The sequence below is a fragment of the Galeopterus variegatus genome, unplaced genomic scaffold, assembly GCF_000696425.1.
Source record: "Galeopterus variegatus unplaced genomic scaffold, G_variegatus-3.0.2 Scaffold1366, whole genome shotgun sequence".
Classification (NCBI taxonomy): domain Eukaryota; kingdom Metazoa; phylum Chordata; class Mammalia; order Dermoptera; family Cynocephalidae; genus Galeopterus; species Galeopterus variegatus.
The window spans coordinates 266,498-290,099 of NW_007727477.1; the positions used below are offsets into that span (position 1 = coordinate 266,498).

At 38.0% G+C, this 23,602-nt stretch overlaps 1 protein-coding gene across 1 annotated transcript in view; it reads right to left on the reverse strand.

The window, feature by feature from the left end:
* Window positions 1-2,011: 2,011 nt before the first annotated feature.
* Window positions 2,012-23,602, reverse strand: part of WDR89 (WD repeat domain 89) — a 70,954-nt gene continuing 49,363 nt past the window's right edge. Inside the window, exon 3 of the mRNA XM_008576552.1 lies at window positions 2,012-3,219. Within this exon, the coding sequence (XP_008574774.1) occupies window positions 3,076-3,219 (144 nt within the window). The 3' untranslated portion in view covers window positions 2,012-3,075. The remainder of the gene's footprint in view (window positions 3,220-23,602) is intronic.

Genomic DNA, 23,602 nt, shown 5'->3' on the forward strand with positions numbered 1-23,602 from the left:
CTAAAAACTTTTCTAAGAAATTTTTTTTTTTCCTCAAAATTTTATTCTGGCATACCCCTTTAACAGGAAGAAAACAAGCAGCAGGAAAACTAGAGGCATGCCTTTCAATCCACTTCCATACTAAATTTTAGAATGTGTGTGGGAGCATTCGTTAGCAATAGCAAGAATTTGCATTTTACAATATCCATATACTTCTAAAGTTAAATATCGGTTATTTAACTTAACATCATTTCAGAGCTATATCTTTACCGCTAATTTATCATTTAAAAGAGGCTCAAACTATTTTTGCTCTAAAGTTGCCTATTTCTCTTTCTCACTGTAACTTCTAGAACTGCACTAGGACTAAGGTCCCAGTTTTTAGCCCTAGCCCTGCCTTTAATAATAGTCTAGGCTTGGTGTTATGGATATCTGCTTCCCACCCCTTTTTTCCTTTGAAGACCACACACTCTCTCTCTTCCCAATCCTGGTGGGACTGTTAATCATGGTGCCTCCCTCTTCCCTTTTCCCAGAGAGATGCGTCCAAGACTCGAGGGAGTCAATTGGATTTTCCCCAAGGTTTGCTTTTTGAATGCTGGAAAGGGATGCCTCTCTCCCTCTTGGATCATAAACCATAGAAATGATGTAAGTTGGAACTACTTATGACTATTTCTCTTCCCTTTTTCCATCCTAGAGGAAGCCAATCCTTTGGAAGAAACACATGTAAATGCCAAGTTCCAACAACATTATTGGAACTGCTGGATTCAGCTATGCCTGAAGCTGGTTTCAGTTAGATGACCCAATAAATTCCCTTTTTTCTTTAAGCCACTTTGGAGTTGGATTTCTTAACTTACACTCAAAAGAATCCTGACTGATAATACACAGGCAAGTCACTTAACCTCGCCAAGCTTCAGTTAACTTTTAGACCTGAATCTAGAGTTTTCACATGTAATTTTTATTAACTACATGAAATTTTTAGATGATCTAATCTTAACATGAAAGAAAATCATTTAAAGTGACCTAGGAATTTTTTTCTTTTTTTTTTTTCTAGGAATTTTTTTCTGATGTAATAATTCATCAAGTCAAATTTATCTGTGCTTTTTAAAAAGTTCAGATTCAAAGCAGGTGTTCCTAAGAATTATGCTTACAGAGCTGTTTGTCCCTCTAGAACACAGATACAGGAGGAAAGAACAGTACGGTGACCTACCAAACATGAAAATAAGCCTTATTCTTTAAAAAAAACTGCTGCTGGGCCGGCCTGTGGCTCACTCGGGAAAGTGCGGTGCTGATAACACCTAAGGCCCCGGGTTCGGATCCCATATAGGGATGGCCGGTTTGCTCACTGGCTGAGCGTGGTGCTGACAACACCAAGTCAAAAAGGGTTAAGATCCCCTTACCAGTCATCTTTTGAAAAAAATAAAAATTAAAAAATTAAAAAAACTGCTGCTTTTCAATAGGTTATTTTTATTGTGTCTCTTAAAACACCAAGGCCTTATTTTAGAAAATGCAGCCTATGGTTGAATGTTACATCTAGGTTCTTATCTATCAGAAAGAGTGAACATTGTTTTGAAGATATCAATAAAACTGGATAAAATTTATGAACATAGGGTCAAACACAGCTAAAATATTCTAACGGGACCACATAGTCAAAAGAGTGAAGACTTAAATCTGAGCACACTTATTAAAACAAACGAATAAAGACAATGCATATGTATTAGTCCGTTTTTGTTTTGCTTAAAATGGAATGGCTGAAACTGGGTAATTTATAAAGAAAAGAGGTTTATTTGGCTCACGATTCTGGGACAGCTGCATCTGATGCGCGCCTCAGGCTACTTCTACTCCTGGTAGAAAGCGGCAGGCAGCCAGCGGGTACAGCAGATCACATGGCGAGAGGAAGCAAGAGAGAGAGCAGACGTGCCAGGGTCCTTTTAAACAACCAGTTATTGCAGTAGCTAATAGAGCGAGATCTCACTCACCACCCCCTCTCCCCAGGGAGGACATTAATCTATTCATGAGAGATCCGCCCCCATGACCCAAACAGCTCCCAACACTGTCACATTGGGGATCAGATTTCCACATGAGGTTTGGGGGGACAACACATCCAGACTCTGTCAGCATACAATCTTGTATAGTACTGGTAATAATAACTACAAACATGCATAGCAACTTTGTGCACTTTCATATGCACTATTTAATTTTAGCCTTAACTCTGTATAGACATATTGTTTTCATTTTATAAATAACAAAACTGAGGATCAGGGAGGTTGCCCAAGGTCAGACAGCTAGTAACTAGCAGAACCACAATTTGAACCCTGTTCTTCCAAGAGCCAGGCTTCTTCATACTACACCAAGTTACTTCTGTCTTTAAATCATTATTTGTTAATGATGTCCGTGTAATTGAATGAAAGGTTACTATTTTCTCCATCTTACAGAAGGAGAGACTAATAAGATACAGAGGTTAAATGCCTTGTATGAGGTCATAAAGTAAAGAAAGTAGGAACAATGGTTCAAGGCTTATATCACCATCAACATGAACTCCCATCTATTAAACACTATGAGCCAGGAACTATAGCAGATACTTTACATATATATTATCTTGTTTAATCCTCAAAATAACCCATTGATGTAGGTACTATTATCCCATTTCATAGTTGCAGAAACTAAGATACAGAAAGCTTAAGTTTCTTTTCCAAGCCGTACATCTAGTAAGTGGCAGAGCTTGGGCAGAATTTACAAATAAAATATAGGCACTGAAATTCTAAGCTATTTTACCACTTTTCCCCTTGGAATTCCTCTCTACAATCTGGTTTGTATGTAGTGCTGTGTGGAAAATATAGAAAACATGAAGCCCTTTAAATTCTTTTTCATTGATATTTAAGTCTCTTTCCAAAAACACAAAAGAACCCCCTGTTCTGTCTTTGGTGAGAAGCACATTTTGCTGGTAGAATTAGGTTGTGATGTGAATCCAAATCAATCTTCTTAATGAACAGAAGATTTTGTAAAGAATTTAGGATCAAAGAGCTTTGAAAACAAGGATAGAGGCAGTAGTCATCTCTAGCATTTGAAATGTTCTGTTTGGTATTTCTAAGTCAAGAAATCTTATATTCTCAGATTTAGAAGGTTGATGACCCAGTTAACAAGCAAGTCGACAACTGGAACAAAGTATTTATGAAAAAGTACTTCTGAAAAACAAGCACTGGAAAAGACATATTTGGAAGTATGAAATCCCAGCTGTCTTGACCCCTAAAAGAAAAAAAGTCATAATTAGCTAAAAGACACTGGCTTAATTGGCAAACTGTGGCAAATGATCAACTTCAAGAGGAAGCATCATCTCATTATGATCAGCACATTTCTAAAAGCCTTCTAGACACTTAATATGGAGAACTTTCCAAACTAAATTTTCATTATTTTATTTAATCATTTCCTCATGCATTCATTCCAAATGTTTAAGTACCTACTCTGTGCTCTGGGGAAATTCAAATATGAATAAGACATAATAAGTATTATCACTCTAGTGTATAACAAGATTTTATGACCAAGAGCTAATTATTACAGGAGTGCAGTGCAATACCTTATAACCAGGTGAGGAAAATGGAGAAAAATAGAAAGGGGGAAGAAGAGGAGATGATACTGGTGACACTTCAGAACTCTCATTCCCTCATGGTACATTCTTTGTTGGCTTGTTTGTTTTTTTGTTTCCTTTTGTTTTGTTTTTTAGATAGAGATCTCAGTTGGATTTATTGTGATTCTGGAATCAGGCAACATGGAATAAGTGCTCCCTGCTTATTTGTTTTTTGTTTGTTTAAGGTATTCTTTACTACTGGCCAAGAACTATCCAAAGTGGTTCACCGAGAATATTTATTTTCATTTTACTGAGTGCTTCACCAGTACTAAGTTCTTCCTTCCACTTCTACTCTTCCTCCACCGTAGACCTTCACAGCTGAAAATTAGAATACTCCCTTCCCTCACTCTCTGTGTTCTGAAATATTGAGGCACTGGGTAGAATCCAGGCTACTCTCTCTTAAGTTAGAGCAGCAGAAGCCTACCAGGGACTTAGGGAAGCTGGCATAAGGAAAGCGGGGGAGATTTGTTATTAGAATTCTGGGCAGGGATACACTTAGTCTCTGCAGCAGGGACTAGCAGCAGGATGGGAAAGCACTTAGGCCTTTTGTTTGTTTTGTTTTGTTTTGTTTTTTGGTCTCTGTCCCTTGCTGTAATTGTGCTTCATTCATTCTTCTCTCACTTTCTCTGAGGGCCGGGCTAGCATGTGCAAATGGCAGGTCAAGTTCACATATTTGTGCTGTCTCCTTTTAAGAGAGCAGCCAGAACTTAGAATAGAATTCCTTAGTTTTAATTCAAAGTTCCTGGGAAAGGGACCCTGGCCCAGCTCAGTTCAGGTACCCACACCTGGTCCAATCCACTGTGGTCAGGGTATCAAAGTCATCTTGCACAAAATGAATGCTAGTGCTCTCTGTTGTGTGTTTGGAGGAGAAAAAGAAGAGAAGCAGAAGTAACCCTGAGACTCATCAAATGGTTGTCTACTTACAACATCTTTGATTATTTCCTCAAAATAAATTTATAATAGTAGAATTAAGGGTCTAAGGATATGGATATTTTTAAGTTCTTGATAAAGTTCTGCCATGTTGCCAACACTATTACTCACTTTCTCAACTTGTCTAAATGTATAGACCAAAAATGTGAAACTAATTATAACTCTCATCTCTTTAATTCCAGAGGTAGAATAGTTAAAATATTTTCCATGTATTTAGTAGTCAGTTGTCTTTCTTTTTCTGCAAATTAACTATCATTTTTTGCTGCTTACTATTTATATTATAATTTTAGTGCTTTTGTATTTTATATGAATTTTTTATATGTTGATTGCATAGAAGAGTATACGATATTTCCATTGGGATTTCTTTTATCACTAAGCATAGATTCTTAGAAAGTCTTTCCCTTAAAAATCTCCCTGCAGGGCCGGCCCGTGGCTCACTCGGGAGAGTGCGGTGCTGATAACACCAAGGCCACGGGTTCGGATCCCATATAGGGATGGCCGGTTCGCTCACTGGCTGAGCGTGGTGCTGACAACACCAAGTCAAGGGTTAAGATCCACTTACCGGTCATTTTAAAAAAAAAAAAAAAAAAAATCTCCCTGCAAATCTTTCATACAGTAATACTCTTAAGGTTCACCATGGATATTCACTGCAGAATCTTAATAACAAAGAATAGAAACAGCCTAAATATGTATCAGTTGAGGGATAGTTAAATAAACTATGGCATACCCACTATGAAATACTATGCAACCATTAAATATAAGGAAGACGTATTCTATAATTTTGCTTCCTATATGGAAAAGTGCCTATGATATTAAGTGAGAAAAAAAAAGCAAGTCACAGAATTATAGATAAAGAAGTATCCTATTTATATTAGGAAAAACCTAATGTGTGAAAATACATACGGCAGTCCCTTCTTATCTGCAGTTTCTTTTTCTGCAGTTTCAGTTATTCATGGTCAACTGCAGTCAGAAAATATTAAATGCAAAATTTCAGAAATAAAAATTCATACGTTTTAAATTGCACACCATTCTGAATAGCATGATGAGATCTCATGCTATCAGTTCTGTCTCACCCAGGACACAAATCATCCTTTTGTCCAGCATCCCCATGCTGGAGACGCCACCCGCCCATTAGTCACTTAGTAATCATCTGGGTTATCAAATTGACTGTGGTAGTATCACAGTGCTTGTTCAAGTAAACCTTATTTTACTTGATAATGACCCCAAAGCACAAGGATATTGATGCTGACAATTTGGATATGCCAGAGAGAAGCCAGAAAGTGCTTTCTTTTTTTTTTTTTTTTTTTTTTTAAAGATGACCGGTAAGGGGATCTTAACCCTTGACTTGGTGTTGTCAGCACCACGCTCTCCCAAGTGAGCTAACCGACCATCCCTGTATAGGGATCCGAACCCTTGGCCTTGGTGTTATCAGCACGACAGTCTCCCAAGTGAGCCACGGGCCGGCCCTGAAGGTGCTTTTTTAAAAGTGAAAAGATGAAAGTTCTCTACTTAATAAGGAAAGAGGGGAAAAAAATCATATGCCGAAGTTTGCTAAGATCTACAGTAAGAACAAACCTTTTAACCATGAAATTTTGAGGAAGGAAAAATAAATTTGTGCATAGTGTATACAGGGTTGGTACTGTCCATGGTTTCAGGCATTCACTGGGGTCCTGGAATGTATCACCCACAGATAAGGGGGAACTACTATATAGATATATACATACACCTTTAATACCTAGAAAAGGTCTGGAAGTATCTACATGGAACTGTTAAAAATGAGTGCCTTTGGGCACCATTGGAGGTGGATGGTAAAGATTATATTATATACTTAGTTATTGCTTTAATTTTTGCAAGGGATATGTACTACCTTTATATTTTATTTCATGAAACATTTTAGACTTATTAAGAGCCACAACGAATAATATAACAAATACCTGTGTACCCACCACACAGTTCTAGAAATAAAACATGACCAACACAGTGGAAGTCTCTTGTGTAACCTTCTCCTATCACATTCCCTTCTTTCCTAGAGGTAACACAACCCTGAATCTGGTGCTTTTATTCCCATGATGTCATACTTTTACTAAATATGTATATATTCCTAAACAGCATGTGATACTTTTTTCATAATTTAGGATTGTATTTAATTGGTATTACACTGCATGTTATCTTCTGTAACTTAATTTTTTTAATTTAATTTAATTTTTTTTTTTGTCCTTTTTGAGACCGGCCGCACCGCGCTCAGCCAGTGAGCGCTGTGAGCGCACCAGTCATCCCTATATGGGATCCAAACCCGGGGCGGGAGCACCGCCGCGCTCCCAGCGCCACACTCTCCCGAGTGCGCCACGGGCTCAGCCCTGTAACTTAATTTTTCACTCAACATTGTGCTTTTTTTTTTTTTCCTTTTTGTCTTTTTTACTGACCGGTAACGGGATCGCAACCCTCAGTGTTGCGCCCGCACCACGCTCAGCCAGTGAGCGGGAACCGGTCTCCACATGGGATCCGAACCCTCAGTGGGAGCGCCTCCACGCTCCCAAGCGGCGCACTCTCCAGTGCGCCACCGGGCCGGCCCAACATTGTGTTTTTAATTTAACCATGTTGATATGGACACTTTAGATCATTCACTTTCACTGCTATATAGCATTCTATTTATAAATGTTCTGCAGTTAATTCATCCTCTTGTTTGTGTGATTTAGATTATTTCCAGCATTTTACCATGTTGAACAGTGGTGCTATTAACATTCCTGGGCACATCTCCTTGTGTATTGCAGTTTCTCTAGTGTGCGTATGTAAAAGTGGAACCAGGTTGCAGAGTATGTGCTGCTTCAACTTCATATGATATGGGCAAGTGGCTTTCTTAAATGATTGCACCAATTTACAATCCTACAAGCAATATATAAGTGATTCTATTGCTCTAAAATAGTTCTTATCCATCCAGAAAGTAGACATTTATCTACAGTATCTCCTAATTTTTCTTGCCACTAAACTCTAATCAAGAGTAAGTTAATTTTGGTGTGTGGTGTGAGATAAGAACCTAAACTGATTTTTCATAAATAACTAATTTTCCCACCATCATTTATAGACAAAGCAAGTCCTTCTTTATTACACACTTTTACATCTTTTTCTTATTCTCACCTGATAATTCATCTAGTTAAATTTCAGTATCATTTTGTGCAGTAATAACCCATTGGGATTTTACTGTAATTGCATTAGGCCCATGAATTATTTTGGTCCAAAACACACATTCAGTGGATTGTTCTGTTATTCACAAACTTAAATAGCCAAACCCCTCACTGCATAAAATCCAGTGCCCTCAGCTTGTGATTGAAGCCCCCCACCACCACCACAATCATGTTTTGGTCTCATTATTTCAAGCAAGCCAATGTCCTTCTTTTCCCCTGAGCTTTCATTATTGATTTTTTCTCCTCCAAAGTTTTGCTTATGAGGTTCCCTCCCACCAGTAGAAGGAGGTTGAACCCTCCTTCTACACCCTCTCACTTGTTTATTCAAACCTTTTCCCTCCTTCAAAGGCTGGCTGGGGTCGCAGCTATTCTGAGAGTCCTAGTCAGGAATTACCTCACCAACTCGCATTATTATTCAATTTTCCCACATGTTTGTCTTCAGTCTCTCTGATCCTCTGATGAAGTTGAAGTAAAATAAGAAAAGACAGACAAGTGGAATTGCCTGGAGAGAAGTCAGTAAGAATGGTTGCTGGTAAGAAGAGCAGCAACCAAGTTAGGCATTCCACTTTTAACATCTGTAGCCCTGACGTGGAGAAAGCAGCAGGACAAATGGAAGAGAGAAAGTGCCTCTCAGCACCACATCGTGCCCAGATATGGCCAGACACAGCAGTGGCAAAGCCAGGTAATAGAGAAATCCATCATCGTCACCATCAAAATGCTTTCCGTGTTAATTGTGCTTCAGTGTCTGCTAATTTGCACACATATCATCTCATTTAACTCTTGCAAAACTCTTTGCTTTGGTGGCATGATCTCCATTTTACCAGTGAGAACACTGAGGCTTAGAAATTGAATGCAAGCCCAAGGTCACACAGCTACCAATTGACAGTGCCAGGTCTGCTGCTCAACCTTCTAATTGACCCCAATTCACTACTCTTTCTACCTTCATACCCACAGCTGCTTTCATATTGACTATATAAACTTTAAATTTTTTTTGAATTTTTATTTGTAATTGTGGTTAAAAAAAATGCATGCTATAAAATGTATTCTCTTAACCATTTTTAAGTGTAAAGTTCAATAGTGTTAACAATACATGAGTGCTTCAAAGAGTTCATGAAAATTTTTAATTAAAAGATAATATGAATCCTTCCATATTTTTGAAGACCCCTCATATTCACATGGTTGTGTAATAGATCTCCAGAACTGTTTCATCTTGCAAAACTGAAACTCTATACTGATTAAACAACCACACCCCATTTTTATCTCCTCCCAGCCCCTGGCAACCACCATTATACTTTTTGTTTCCATGATTTCGATTAGACTAGATATTTCATATAAGTGAAATTATATAGGATTTGTCCTTTTGTAACTAGCTCATTGTATTCACCATAATGTCCTCAAAGTTCACCCATGTTGTAGCAGGTGACAGGATTTCCTTTCTTTTTTTTAAAAAGGCTGAATAATATTCCATTCAATGTGTACCCCACATTTACTTTATCCATTCCTCTGTCCATGGACATTAGAGTTGCTTCCATCTCTTGGCAATTGTGAATAATGCTGCAATGAATATGGGTGTGCAAATATCTCTTGGGACTGCTTTCAATTCCTCTGGATGGATACTCAGAAGTGGGATTGCTGGATCATATGGTAATTCTATTTTTAATTTTTTGAGGAATCATGTTAACTTTCAAACAAATAGCCCCATCCTCATGGACTCTTCTGCAATATGTTAAGAGGCAGCATATTGCCTTCCCTCTAATTAAATTGAAAATAGCAATCATGCTCATATATAATCATTAAAATATGTTTAAACTTCTTAAGATGCATCAATTACACTGTTGGCGACTGTAGACACTTCCATTTCCTCCCAGTCTCGGTTAACAAGCTGTTCTTCACTTTTGACAATTTTAACAACCCCTCCCCCAAAATCAGGGTCACTAGAGCAGAAGACTTATGATGGAAGGACTTGTTTTGTTAAATACTGTGCCCCAGGTAACTAGCCTAGTGGCTGGCATGCACTCAAAACAATGGATAAATGAGCAAGTGAGTGGATGAATAAAAGACCATGTTGCCGAGCATAGGTTTAAAAATTGAACTTAACCCCAGGAGTGAGAGAGAAAGAATAACTTAATACCCCTTGTTCTAGCAAGCAGGAAGTAGAACACAGATGGCAAAGAGACATTCAATGACATGAATTTTGCCAGAATGACAATACCACCCCGAGGATGAATTCAGACTATAGCTCTTATGGTAACACAGGATCGTACCAACTATGAGGATTTGGGGTGTTTGGGAACCGATGGAATTCTAATGATAAATTCTTGCCAGATTAATGGGATTACACTCTAAGGAGGAAAAGCCAGCAGAGTGTGCTAAAGTTGCAGGACCGTATTTTCCTTCTCTTCTGCCAAACAGCATGGACCCTAGGGGGAGAGCACTAGAAGCAAAGCATTGCCACACCAAGTGGAAGATTCCCTGCTGGCCCGCTAGCGGGCATGAAGCTGACTGATGCCCTCTGATGGGGACTGGGGTGTGAAAGCACAAAGGATGCGACCCACTAAGAGCAGTTACTGTGTCACGGAGACAGCAAGCTCTCCCTAAAGGCTGCTGTCCTTACGTCTTAGGGCTCGTTACGTAATCTTAAGAAAGGAACTGGAGGAAATGGGATTACACTGTATCAGTAAAAATTAAATTTAGACTGAACAAAAATTGTATGAATTTATAAAGGGTATAGGCCCTGGAGAAAATTGTTCAGTGGAAATTATGCTCTCACATATCTGAAAAATTAATGAATTGTAAACTCTCTTCCATTCAAATGAAGAGATTGAATTCAAGAGAAAAGTATCTTTAATAGGCATATCCCTAAACAGGAATAAAAAAACAAGGTTAGGTTGCTTACTGATTATGTGAAATCTTTTATCATTCTCTTAGTCAAGAATTCAAATTCACACTACCAAATCAATATAATAAACAGTGGGACCTTTTATATATTGTTTTATAGAGGAGTCAGCATGGTTTAATGGGAAACCTGCTAAACTTGGGGTCAAAAGACTTCAGTTCAGATATTGGTAGTGATTTGACTGCTTTAACCTTTTAGACAATTATCAGTTTCCATTGTCCACACTACCAACAGAATGATATAAATCTGATCATGTTTTTCCCCAACATAAAATTCTTTATGGGCACCCATCACTTATAGGGCAAATGCTGAACATCTCTGTTTAGTACAGTCTTTCATTATCTGACTCCTGCTTACCTAACCAGCCTTAGCTTACATCTTCTGTCCCTCACTTTATGTCAGGCAACACTGAGCCACAGGTAATTCCCTCAGGATATGCCACACTCATTCATGCTTCCTCTGCTTGAACACCTTCTCTCTCCATTCAGTAGGCAAATGTTCACTCAACATTTGTCTCAGCTTAAATGCCATCCATTTCTGACTTTTTTCCTGGAACTCCTATATGTCCATTGATCCTTGTCTGTACCACCATAATGACAATTGTACAGATGCTCCTCGACTTACAATGGGATTACATCCCAATAAACCCATTGTAAGTTGAAAATATTGTAAGTTGAAAAAGCATTTAAGGGCCGGCCCATGGCTCGCTTGGGAGAGTGTGGTGCTGACAACACCAAGTCAAGGGTTAAGATCCCCTTACCAGTCATCTTTAAAAAAAAAAAAAAGGAAAGAAAGAAAAAGAAAAAGCATTTATTACACCTAACCTACCTAACATCATATCTTAGCCTCACCTACCATAAACATGCTCGGAACACTTACATTAGCCTACAGGTGGGCAAAATCACCTGACACAAAGCATTTTTATAACAAAGTGTTGAATATCTCATGTAATTTATTGAATACTGTACTGAAAGTTAAAAGCAGAATGGTTGTACGTGTACTAGAAGTACAGTTTCTACCAAATGCATATAGCTTTTGCAACATCATAAAGTCAAAAAATCATAACTCAAACAGTTATAAGTCAGGGACCATCTGTATTATAATTAGTTATTTGCATGCCTGCTTCTCCATCAGACTTTCCCCTCCCTCCCACCAGCTTTTTATTTTTGACCATGAAAGTGATACGTTTTATCATATAAATAAAAACATAGTGTAGAAGGTAAAACATCACCTGAAAACTCACTTTCAAAGGCAGCTCTTGCTAACATTAAGAGCAGGGACCATGAGTTTCCATCTTTGAATTCTCAGAACATAGCAGTACCCAGTACCTAAGAGCCTTCAATAAATAGAATTTACCCATGCAATGATTCTATAAAATGGAGATGACATAACTGGCTGTGATACCAACAGTGTTATTGTGGTGGAATCATGCAAGATAGTGAATATGAAAGTTCTTTGAACACTGGAAAGCATTATGCAAGTACAAAATTGTGTGGTCAGCAACTAACAGCACCAACCTCACTTTATCTGGCTTCTACTACCTCACAGACTTGTTTTCAGTGATGATGATTATAATAATGGCTAACATTTGCAGAGCAATTCCTATGTCCAGAACACTATGTTAAGTGCTTCACCTGTATTGACTGATTTAATTCTCATAACAACTTAAAGGGTAGGGGTGATTAATTTCCCCATTTTTTTCACATGAAGCAGCCAAGGACCAGAGAGGTTATGTGACTTGCACCCCAAATCATAGAGGTAATAAGTAATATGCCAGGATTTAAACCCAGGCAATCTGACATCCAAGTCCACACTCTAACCCCTTTGTATTACTGCCTCCTACATACAACCCTGAGGATGAGCCCTGAGACTCATGGGAGTCATAACAACACTCCCTTTTCTTCCCATTGCTTCCTATTGCAGTTTTGAAGTCAAAAGCAACTTTACTTCTGTAAACCTCTGTTTCCTTATATATTAAATGGGGATCTTATTAGTTCCTATCTCACAAAGTTGTTTGCGAAGATTATCTCTAACACTGTCTCGGGCAGCAATGCCAGGAAAGGGCTCAAACCTAGAGCTCAAAGTCAGTGATTGATTGCTTTGCAACAGATGGAGCAGTAAAGAGAAGCAAAAGGAGTGCACTGCTGTAGAGAACACGTGATCCTAATCTAGGAGGAACCAAGCATCTATTAATGAGTATATGTGCATGACCTGATGACACTGAGGTCCTGCACTCTAACTTAGGCTTTATCCGTCATGGCCAAGCAAGCAGGCTCCTGTGAAGAAAGTAAGCATTCACAAGATGGGACACTCACTTCTTACTAATTCAATTCTTTGGTTATGGCCAGTGCTACTAATGGTAATGGTTGATGGCTACATACACCAGACTGGACAGTCAGAAATGAACGAACAAAATCTATGGCATGTCGTATGCATAACAGCAGAGTTGTTAGTAAAGAATAGTGGAGCAGAGAAAACAGCACTGCCAGATGCTTATAGATGGCACTTGGATCTGGAACAGCCTTCCAGGATTGTACAATACTCAATCCAACTTTAAAAGGGGTTGCTAGGCAGAGTGTTGCACCTCTACCCAGCCAAGTGACAGTAAAATTTTGCCAGGCACAGGCATGTGTGGGAGTCATTGCCAGTGAGGATCTCTGGGGAAAGAGTATTTGGTAAACCTTCTATTAGGATCTCATTCAACTCCTGGACCAACCTACATTACTTGTAAAGCCCCTAAGAAGATACGGAGACTTTATTCTGTCCTAGAGAAGAGAAATGAAGTCACAGACAGCAACTTCATACATACAGTCTAGTTTAATCAATGAGGAGGCCACTGGAACAACAACAACAAAAGACTCAAGCTAGACTAATGCAGCATTGTCCCTAGGCTAGGGACTAAAGACAGAAGGCAGGAAACTGACACACCTGCTGTTAACTAGAAACAAGCAGCTAAACACTAACCAGAAAGTTCTTACAAGGGCTAGCTGGTTAGCTCACTTGGGAGAGCATGGTCAAGGTCAAGTGTTCAGATCCCTGTACCAGGCAGCCACCAGAAAAAAAGAAAAAAAGTTTTTACAAAGCAACCTTGCAAACATTCTGAATGTCAGAGAAAAGAATAAGCCTTTAGAAGTAAAAGCTCCCAAATGAACACAACTGCAGGATGAGTCAACAGTGGGGCCTTGAACTGGCACTAAGGAACATTTTTCTAGGAATAGTAATATTAACACCTTCAGTCATTACCTAGTGGTATTGAGTCTAGGGAACAGGCTCAGGGAAATGTTGTCCTCAGAATTAAGACAGTGAAAAATCAAGAAATAATAAATGAGATGAGCCATCTGCAGCAGTAACTAATCCTAAGAAATGTTCTGTGAATGTATTTGCAGAGAAACTTGGGAAGACTTGAGTCCAATGCTCACGACTAAAATTAATCACATATTTTATGCCTCTGCGCCTTTGCACATGTTGTCCCTTCTGCCCATTGTATCTTCTGCTACCCTTTTCTCCTCTTTCCCATCTATTGTATAAACTATTTTTCTTTCAAAATGCAGTCCAGGCATCATCTTCTCATAACCTGTGCCTGAGAACAGAAGGAATAATTTCCACATTCCTCCCACTTCTGCACTCTGTACATCATATTATTATTTAAGGATCTCTCTGACCTAATACATTGCAGGCTCTTTTGAGACCAAACCTCTTTCTGCAGCACCACCTACCACAGTGCCCAAACCAACAGATATTTATCTCAACTGATCAAGTGAGTGGACCAGGAGAGGTATGGAGGGATAGGCCTACCCTAAGAGGTGCATCAGAATCTTTGAGTAGGTAAGGATGGTTTGCAGGGTTGGCACACTGAATACTGTAATAGATTTGGGGGCAGTGTCAGAATCCACATGAGCCATGAAGTTTTCAATGTTTATTGAAAGAGAACTCCAGTGTTTTGTTTTTGGGGGTTTTTTTTGGGAGGGGGGGTTAAAAGATGACCAGTAAGGGGATCTTAACCCTTGACTTGGTGGTGTCAGCACCAGGTTCTACCAAGTGAGCTAACCGGCCATCCCTATATATGGATCCGCACCTGTGGCCTTGGTGTTATCAGCACCACACTCTCCCAGGTGAGCCACAGGCCGGCCCTTGTTTTTGTTTTTTTAATGAGAGAGTAGTTTAGTAGGATGCTATGGCTTGAATGTCCCCTCCAAAACTCATGTTTGGGAAAAAACAATGTTGAAATTTAATTGCCTTGTGAAGGTATTAGGAGGTGGGATTGTTAAGAGATAAGTAGACCATGAGGGTTCTGCCCTCATGAATAGATTAATGTCATTATCTTGGGAGTGGGTCTGTCATCACAGGAGTGGGTTGTCATAAAAGTGAGTTCTGCTCTCGCTTTCCCTCTTGCACATGTGTGCTCTCTTGCTCTTCCGCTTCCACCATGGGATGATGCAGCAAGGAGGCCCTCACTAAATGTGGCCTCCTCGACTTTGAACTTCCCAGCCTCCACAATTATAAAAAATAAATTCTCTTCTTTATAAATTTTCCAGCCCATGGTATTCTATGTTAGTAACACAAAACAAAGACATAGGAGACAGATGTATAAACAAAAGGCGTGCAACTTGCTATAAAAGTATGCACAAGATTAAGAACTAGTAAAAAGCAAAGGAAGAATTAAGTACCCAGGTGGGGATAAGAAAATGCTTCACAAAGAGAAAATGATTGATCTGGGTCTTGAAGGATAGATAGGAGTTTGTCAAGTGTGATAGTTAATTTTAGGTGTCAACTAGACTGGATTAAGGGATACTCCCATAGCTGGTAAAGCATTATTTCTAGGTATGTCTGTGAGGTTGTTCCCTGAAGAGATCAGCATTTATTTTTTGTTTCTGTTTCTGTTTTTGTTTTTGTTTTGCAGCTGGCTGGTACAGGATCCAAAACCTTGACCCTGGTGTTATAACACCATACTCTAACTAACTGAGCTAACCAGCCAACCTGAGATCAGCATTTGAATCAGTAGACTAAGTAAGGAAGATCCTCCCTCACCCAATGGGGGCATGCACCATCCAAATGGCTGAGGGCCCAGATAGGACAAAAAGGCAAATTCAAACACTCTCTCTCATGGAGCTAGGACACCCATCTTCTCCTGCCATTGGACATCAGAACTCCAGGTTCTCTGGCCTTCAGACTCCAGGACTTGCACCAGCAGGCCCCCAAGTTCTCAGGCCTTTGGCCTCAGAATAAGAGTTACACCATCAGCTCTCCTGATTCTCAGGCCTTTGGACTTGGATTGAGCCATGCTACAGGCTTCCCTGTTTTTCCAGATTGCAGATGGCATATCATGAGATTTCTCAGCCTCCATAATCACACGAGCCAATTCCCCTAATAAATCCTCTCTTATCCATCTATCTACTCTATCTTATCTACCTGTCCGTCCGTCCGTCTGTCCGTCCACCCCTAATAAATCCTCTCTTATCCATCTATCTACTCTATCTTATCTACCTGTCCGTCCGTCCATCTGTCCATCCATCCATCCATCCATCCATCCATCCATCCATCCATCCATCCATCCATCCATCCATCCATCCATCCATCCATCCATCCATCCATCCATCCATCCATCCATCCATTCATTTATCCTATTGGTTCTGTTTCTCTGCAGAACCCTGACAAATATATCAAGCAGCCAGCCAGGCAGAGGGAATAGCCTTATCGCTCATGGAAATATTATGTAGTAGTTAACTTATTGTTTACTCCACACTCATACACTGTTCTAAGATCTTACATGTATCAGCTCACATAACGTTGCCAACAATCTTTAAAAGTTTATACAATCTATCAGTTAGGTTCCACTGCTTGGAACAGAGACCAAAAATAACAGTGGTTTAAACAACCAAGCAATTTATTTCTATCTCTATAAGACCTCAGGGTCCCGGAATGCCTTTTAGCCAACTACTCTGGAAGCTAGTTGTGGCCTTCACCCTTTGTGGTTCCAGTTGTTGTCTAGAGCCTCAGCCATCACATCCACATTCCAGTTAGGAGAAAAGGGGGCAAAAGGCACTTAACTGTCATCTTATACAGGTTCTTGAAAGCTTTCACACACATCCCATTACCCCAACATAGTCTTATAATCACAACTTTCTGTAAAATACTTTGGGAAACATAGTGCTTATTCTGGGTTTATTCATAGTTTTTACTTTACCCCACCTAAAAACTAGGGTTCCATAACTATGGGAGAGGAGAACAGATAATGGAAGACAATTAGCTATTTCTGTCACATACTCTATCTCCATTTTTTAGATAACAAAACCAAGGCAAAGAGTGGTTGCATTATTTTCATGGTGCATTCAGGATATTTCTTTCAGCTTATGTATAAAGTACAAAGTAGGAAGAACGAAGGGTGATGGAGCTAGAAAGATAATCAAGAGAGCAGATCATAAAGGTATAACATTGTGTGCTATTCAGGTTAGTCAATGACTCAATAATCTTATCAGTTCTATAAATTATGTTTTTGGATCTTCAAAAATGGAAAGGAAACCCTAAATAGTGGTGACATCAGCATGTTACTGCCCACCTGTGAGAAATAGCCTGCCGCCCTGTTCCTCCTCCATACTCTTTAAATGTAAAGAAACAGCAGCAAGAATGGGAAGGGAGACAATGTATTGTCAGCATGATTTTGGAAAGAGAACCTGAGGGGAAAGGACTACTAATTTAATCAAGATTCAGTGAAATAAATTTGTACTAAGCACCTGCTATGTATATATATCCCAAATTCAATCCAGGTAACCATAGTAATCTATCAAAGCAGTAGTGCATTTTTTAAAATGTAGTATGAGAAACAGAAGGTATTTCTTGAAACACCAGCTCAAATGTGAGTATATAAGTTTTGCAGCCCACTCCCCCACCAAAAAATATCTGCTTTTAAACTCTTGGTCATGCTAATTCAGTAGGTCTTAACAATGCATTACATCAAGAAATCAATTATAGGCTGGCCAATTAGCTCAGTTGATTAGAGCACAGCCTTGTACCACCAAGGTCACAGGTTTGGATCCCCATACCAGCCAGCTTCCAAACAAACAAAACAAGAAGAAGAAATCAATTATGTTGGGAGCTAAGGTGGAGAACTTAGCACAATCACATAACCTCTCTGGTCCTCTTATTTTTGAAATGAGAGGACAGGACAAATTGAGTTCTCAGGGCCCTTCCTGCTCAGACATTCTAGAAAGGAAAAGTCAGAGATAACTAATGATATCAGTGATAATACAGCAGTCTCTTCCCAAACACACTCCCAAGCTTTTGTAACTTACTCTTACAGTAAAGCTGGAGGTTATCTGGCAAGTGATTGAGAAGATGGCAATAAAATCATACAGGCTTTGAGATAGCAGGTAAATTTTATTTTAACAAATTGGTTGTAAAATGTATCTATTCTTGGTAATCCTATGTAAATGATTTTGGGATACAGAGGATGAAAAAGTAGTTTTAAAAATATAAGGACCATTATCAGATGTTCCTCATAAAAATAGCCACAGCTTAACACCAAAAGCATTAGCAACAAAAGAAAAAACAGATAACCTGGACTTCATCAAGACTGAAAACTTCTGTGCTTCAGAGAACACTATCAGAAAGTGAAAATGTAACCCACAGAATGGGAGAAAATATTTGCAAATCATATATCTGATAAGGGATTTAAGGAATTTGTATTTAGAATATATAAAGAACACTTATCACTCCATAATAAAAAGACAACCCAATTAAAGACAAAGAATCTGAATAGATATTTCTCCAAGGAAGATATACAAATGAACAGTAAGCATGTGAAAAGATGCTTGACATCACTGGTCATCAGAAAAATGCAAATCAAACCCACAATAAGATACCACTTCGCACCCAGTAGAATGGTTGGCTATAATAGAAAAGTCGGATAATAACAAGTGTTGATGAGAATGTGGAGAAATCAGAACTCTCATACACGCCTGGTGAAAATGTAAAATGCTGTAGTTGGTTTCAAAAAGAGTCTGGCAGTTCCTCAAATAATTAAATATAGAGTTACCATATGATATAGAAATTGTACTCCTAGGTATGCACCCATGAGAACTGGAAACATATGTACACAAAAAGCCCTGTACACAAATGTTTACAGCATTATTTATAATAGCTAAAAGGTGGCAGCCATCCAAATGTTCATCAGCTGATGACAAATAGACAAAATGTGGTATATTCATACAATGAAATATTATTCAGCTATAAAAAGTAATGAAATATGGATACATGCCTCAACTTGGATGAATGTTGAAAACATTATTTTAAGTGAAAGAAGCTGGTCACAAAAGGCCACATATCATATTATTCTATTCATATGAAAGTCCAGAATAGGGAAGTGTATAGAGACATACAGCAGACAAAGCAACCACTATGCTTAGGGTTGTGGGTAGGGGAATTAGGGTTATAGGTGGGTGATAGCTAAAGGCCTTTCTTTTCTTTCCTTTTTCCTTCCTCCCTCCCTTCCTTCCTACCTCCTTCCTTCCTTTTTTCTTGGCAGCTGGCCAGAACAGGGATCAAACCCTGTACCTTGGTGTTATTAGCACCATGTTCTAACCAACTGAGCTAAATGGCCAGCACCAAAGGATTTCTTTTTGAGGTGATGAAAATGGTATAAAATTGACTGTGAGGATGGTTGCACAAATCTGTTAATATACTAAAAACCATTGAATTTTGCACTTTAAATGAATGAATTCTATAATGTGTGAATTATATCTTAATAAAGCTGTTTTAAAATATGGCCACAACTTATTAAGATTGGTCTTAGTGGTGATCACTCTATAAGTAGAAACATTTTAAGGGCCTTCTTTGGAGAAGATATAAACAATTGAAATAGAATTATTAAAAATAGAGGTTATATATAGTTCAATTTTCAGCCATATGCAATCATTCGAAGGGGGAAATGGACAGACAGTGTTTTAAGGAATATGTCAGAGCTTTTCAAAGCCCGCTATGGACATCTTTTTCCATCTTATTACATATGGACACCTTTTTGTCAGCTTCTTGTTTGTTCCAACTGTTATTACTACCATAAATGACTATAATGTTACATAATTGTCACGGACTGTTTTTGACCAATGTCCTTGAGGAAAAGACTTTTTGCACTAAGTTCTGAGTCAGGTCAAATAAAGACAAGCACTGTGAGTGGTGGTTTTCAAGGAATTGCCACATAAGTCAAATAATGACAATTCTCTGGGCATAGTGCTTTGGGGAGCTCCAAACCCATTCTGCTCGCTCCAGTGCTGCTAGGCTGCTTGTTTGCCATGATGCAGAACTGTTGGTTTTCAAGATTACTGTGCACCTGAGGAGACAGGGATGGGAATAGGACAAGTTAAAATGTCACGAAGTTCACTGTTTTTACCAAGATTCAGCCATTTTTCTTGAGTCTCGGATTGTTGCAAGCCTTTGGTTAATGCACAGAGTTCCAAAAAAATTGATTTTGACAATTTCTACCGGTGTTCTCATTGCTCTAATGGAGGAGCATATTTTCAGATGTCCTAACTGCCATTCCCACTGATGTCACTCCAGAACCTAAGAAAGATATACCTAGTGGTTTCTACGTGCTTTGGATAGCTTTTGGTTCATCACAATTCTAAAGAAGAACATGTAAATCTTTTCTTCATTTTTCTAATATCACTAGTGTTTGTTAACCTTACTGTGTATTTTGCCCTAGAAAGCCCTCGATATCAGTGTTACTATTTGACAAGTTTCGCAAGTTTCATAATACATTCCATTTAATAATTGAAATCCAACATCCTATCTAATTCCTCCCTCTTTACGGAAATGGATCTCGTTGTGTTATAGTGAAAGAATGGGCAGAGATTCTAGATTCACATGTAATTTCAAATCCTCATGTATATCCTAGAAAATTAACTTATCTAAGTCTCAGTCTTCTCATTTATAAATAATATAACATCTACTTCCTGGTGTTATTGGAAAAACTCTGTTAAGAGCCTAGCATGACTGCACAGGGTACGTACTTAGTTACGACCTACCTCTCTTTTCATTCCTTCCCATCTTCACTAAATAAAGGGCTTAATTTCTTAGAAATAAGTTATGGTTTAGGCAAATATGAAAAAGAAAATGACATTTCTAGAAAAATGAAAAGGAGAAACTGAAAAATGTGTCTGATGATTTTTGTTGTCCATTTGGCAAATTTTATGTAATCTTCTGCCACCGCAATCAGCAATGTCATATTGAATCAATTTACTATTCAGTTACTGACCCATTATAAATTCACCTCTTAGATCCACAAACTGACTTTCAATTATCTAGCTTTGAGATTACTTATACATTATGTCTTCTGCACTCGAGTGCTGCCTAGGTTTTTTGCATTTCACTGCCTATTTGCTTCTTAATCATGTAAAGTATAACAATTAAAATCATACAACCCCATTGTCAACAGACTAGGAGATATAATGTAGTTTGAAATTTAAGATTGGAATGACATTTAGAGCATATTGGATGATTAGAAATTACACAAAAGCTCAAATGGACACTCTTTGATGAATGCACTTTGATTGACTTGAAGGAACAGGATTGATTGATTGACCCGCTAATCCAACCTTGCTAGTAAAAGAATATGACTTAAGGGCCAGCCCGTGACTCATGTGAGAGAGTGTGGTGCTGATAACACCCAGGCCACGGGTTCGGATCCCTATATAGGGATGGCCGGTTGCTCACTTCAGAGAGCGTGGTGCTGACAACACCAAGTCAAGGCTTAAGATCCCCTTACTGGTCATCTTTTTAAATAAATAAATAAATACAAATAAATAAAAGAATATGACTTATATTGTCACTACGCCCATGCTCATTTTTCTCTGAGACCAAACAATATTAGGAAATGAGCCATGTTTTGGATACTGCATTATTAAAATTTAGCCCACTTCTCTCTGTTAAGGCATAAGACATTTTAAATTCCTGTTTGTTCAGGTTAGTTTAGTAAATTTAACCTCTAAAATTTGACTTTGTTTCTCACTTGGTCCCTCTCCCCAATATTACCGTTTAATTTACTGGGACATTTTCTTCTAGAGCACGGTAAGTGCAAATATTCAAATTATTCTTGCTATTTAGTTTGCTAGCTAATTTCAAATATGAAAAAATAATACATTTTGTAAGATTTAGTTAACTTACAGATATTCATTAATGTGCTGAACATTGGTTAGGGCATACAGCAATGAATGGCCTCAAGGACCATATAATTTTAGCAAGTGAGACAGATATTAAACAAATCAACAAAAGTATAGATTGTGATCATTGTTAGAAAGGGAATGATGAGGATGGTGTAATGAAGAATTACTTCAAAGGGGGGCTTCTTGTATAATAATACAATATCAAAAAACATGGCTCATTTGCTAATATTGTTTTGCATCTCAAGAAAAAATTAGGGTGGAAGCAGTTACAATATAGTTTATCTTCCATGAACACATCCAAGTCTTTTTAATTCTCTCTCAGGTTTGTAAATTCACTGTTTCCTCTGCCAAGAATGTGCTTCCTTCAACTTTTTGCATGACTGACTCTTTTTTATCCTTCGGGTCTCAGTTCAAATGTCACTTCTAAAAGCAAAGCTTTCCAAGAAGCTAGTAAGGTTTATATGCACCATGCTACTATTTCTTTTCTGTTTTACCCACTGGGTTTATATTCCTTTTTTCTCCTTTCCTGCCTTTAAAAAATTAATCAAATTTTATTATTCCATTTTTTCTTCTGTTAACTCTATTACATTTGTCTCTGTTTCTTCTATTCATTTTTTTAGTGGTTAATCTATAAATTACAACATGCATCCTTAACTTATTACACTCTAAAACAAATTATTACATTTACTGCTTCTTAACAATCCTAGAAACTTAAAACACCTTAATTCCATTTATTTCCTTCTTGACTTTTTCATTGCTTTTATGCATTTTAATTCTACATATATTTTTAATTCCACAAGATCTTACTAGTACTATTTCATATAGTCAACAGTAGTTTATATTTACCCACATATTTACCATTTGGGGCCATATTTTTAATTCCACAAGATCTTACTAGTACTATTTCATATAGTCAACAGTAGTTTATATTTACCCACATATTTACCATTTGGGGCCTCTTTTTTTTTTTAAAGATGACCGGTAAGGAGATCTTAACCCTTGACTTGGTGTTGTCAGCACCGGCCCACTCTTTATGGTTTTTATTTCTAGGTTTCTGTCTAGAATCATTTTCCGTTTACTTGAAGAACCCCCTTTAGTATTACTTTTAATACAGGCCTGCTGATGATTAATTCTGTTTGTTTTTGTCTAAAAATATCTTTATTTCATTTTTATTTTAACAATATTTTTGCAGGTTATAGAATTTTAGGTTGGCTGCTTTTTTGTTTTGTTTTGTTTGTTTTTTTCTTTTCTTTTAGCATTTTATTTTATTTTATTTTTTAAAGATGACTGGTAAGGAGATCTCAACCCTTGGCTTGGTGTTGTCAGCACCACACTAAACCAGTGGACGAACCAACCATCCCTATATAGGATCCGAACCAGTGGCCTTCGTGTTATCAGCACCGCACTCTCCTGAGTGAGCCACAGGGCGGCCCTTTCTTTTAGCATTTTAAAGTTGTTTTCTTTTTGTCTCCTGGCTTCTATTTTGTTGTTGTTGTTGTTGAAAAGTTAGTTAGCCTAATTATTGCTGCTGTGAAGTAGTGTGTCGTTTTTTCTCTAATTGCTTCTAAGTTTTGTTTTGGGTTTTGGTTTTTTTGCCTTTGGATTTCAGCAGTTTGACTGATTTATGAATATATATATATATGCTTTTCTTTGTATTTATATTGTTTGGAGATGTTGAACTTCTTCAATCTGTGGACTGGTGATTTTCATCCTTTTTGGAAAATTCTTGGTATTATCCCCTCAAATATTGAATTTGCTTCATTATTTCTCGCCCTGCACCTTATATGGCTCCAATTATTTATATATATATATATATATATATATATATATATATATATACACA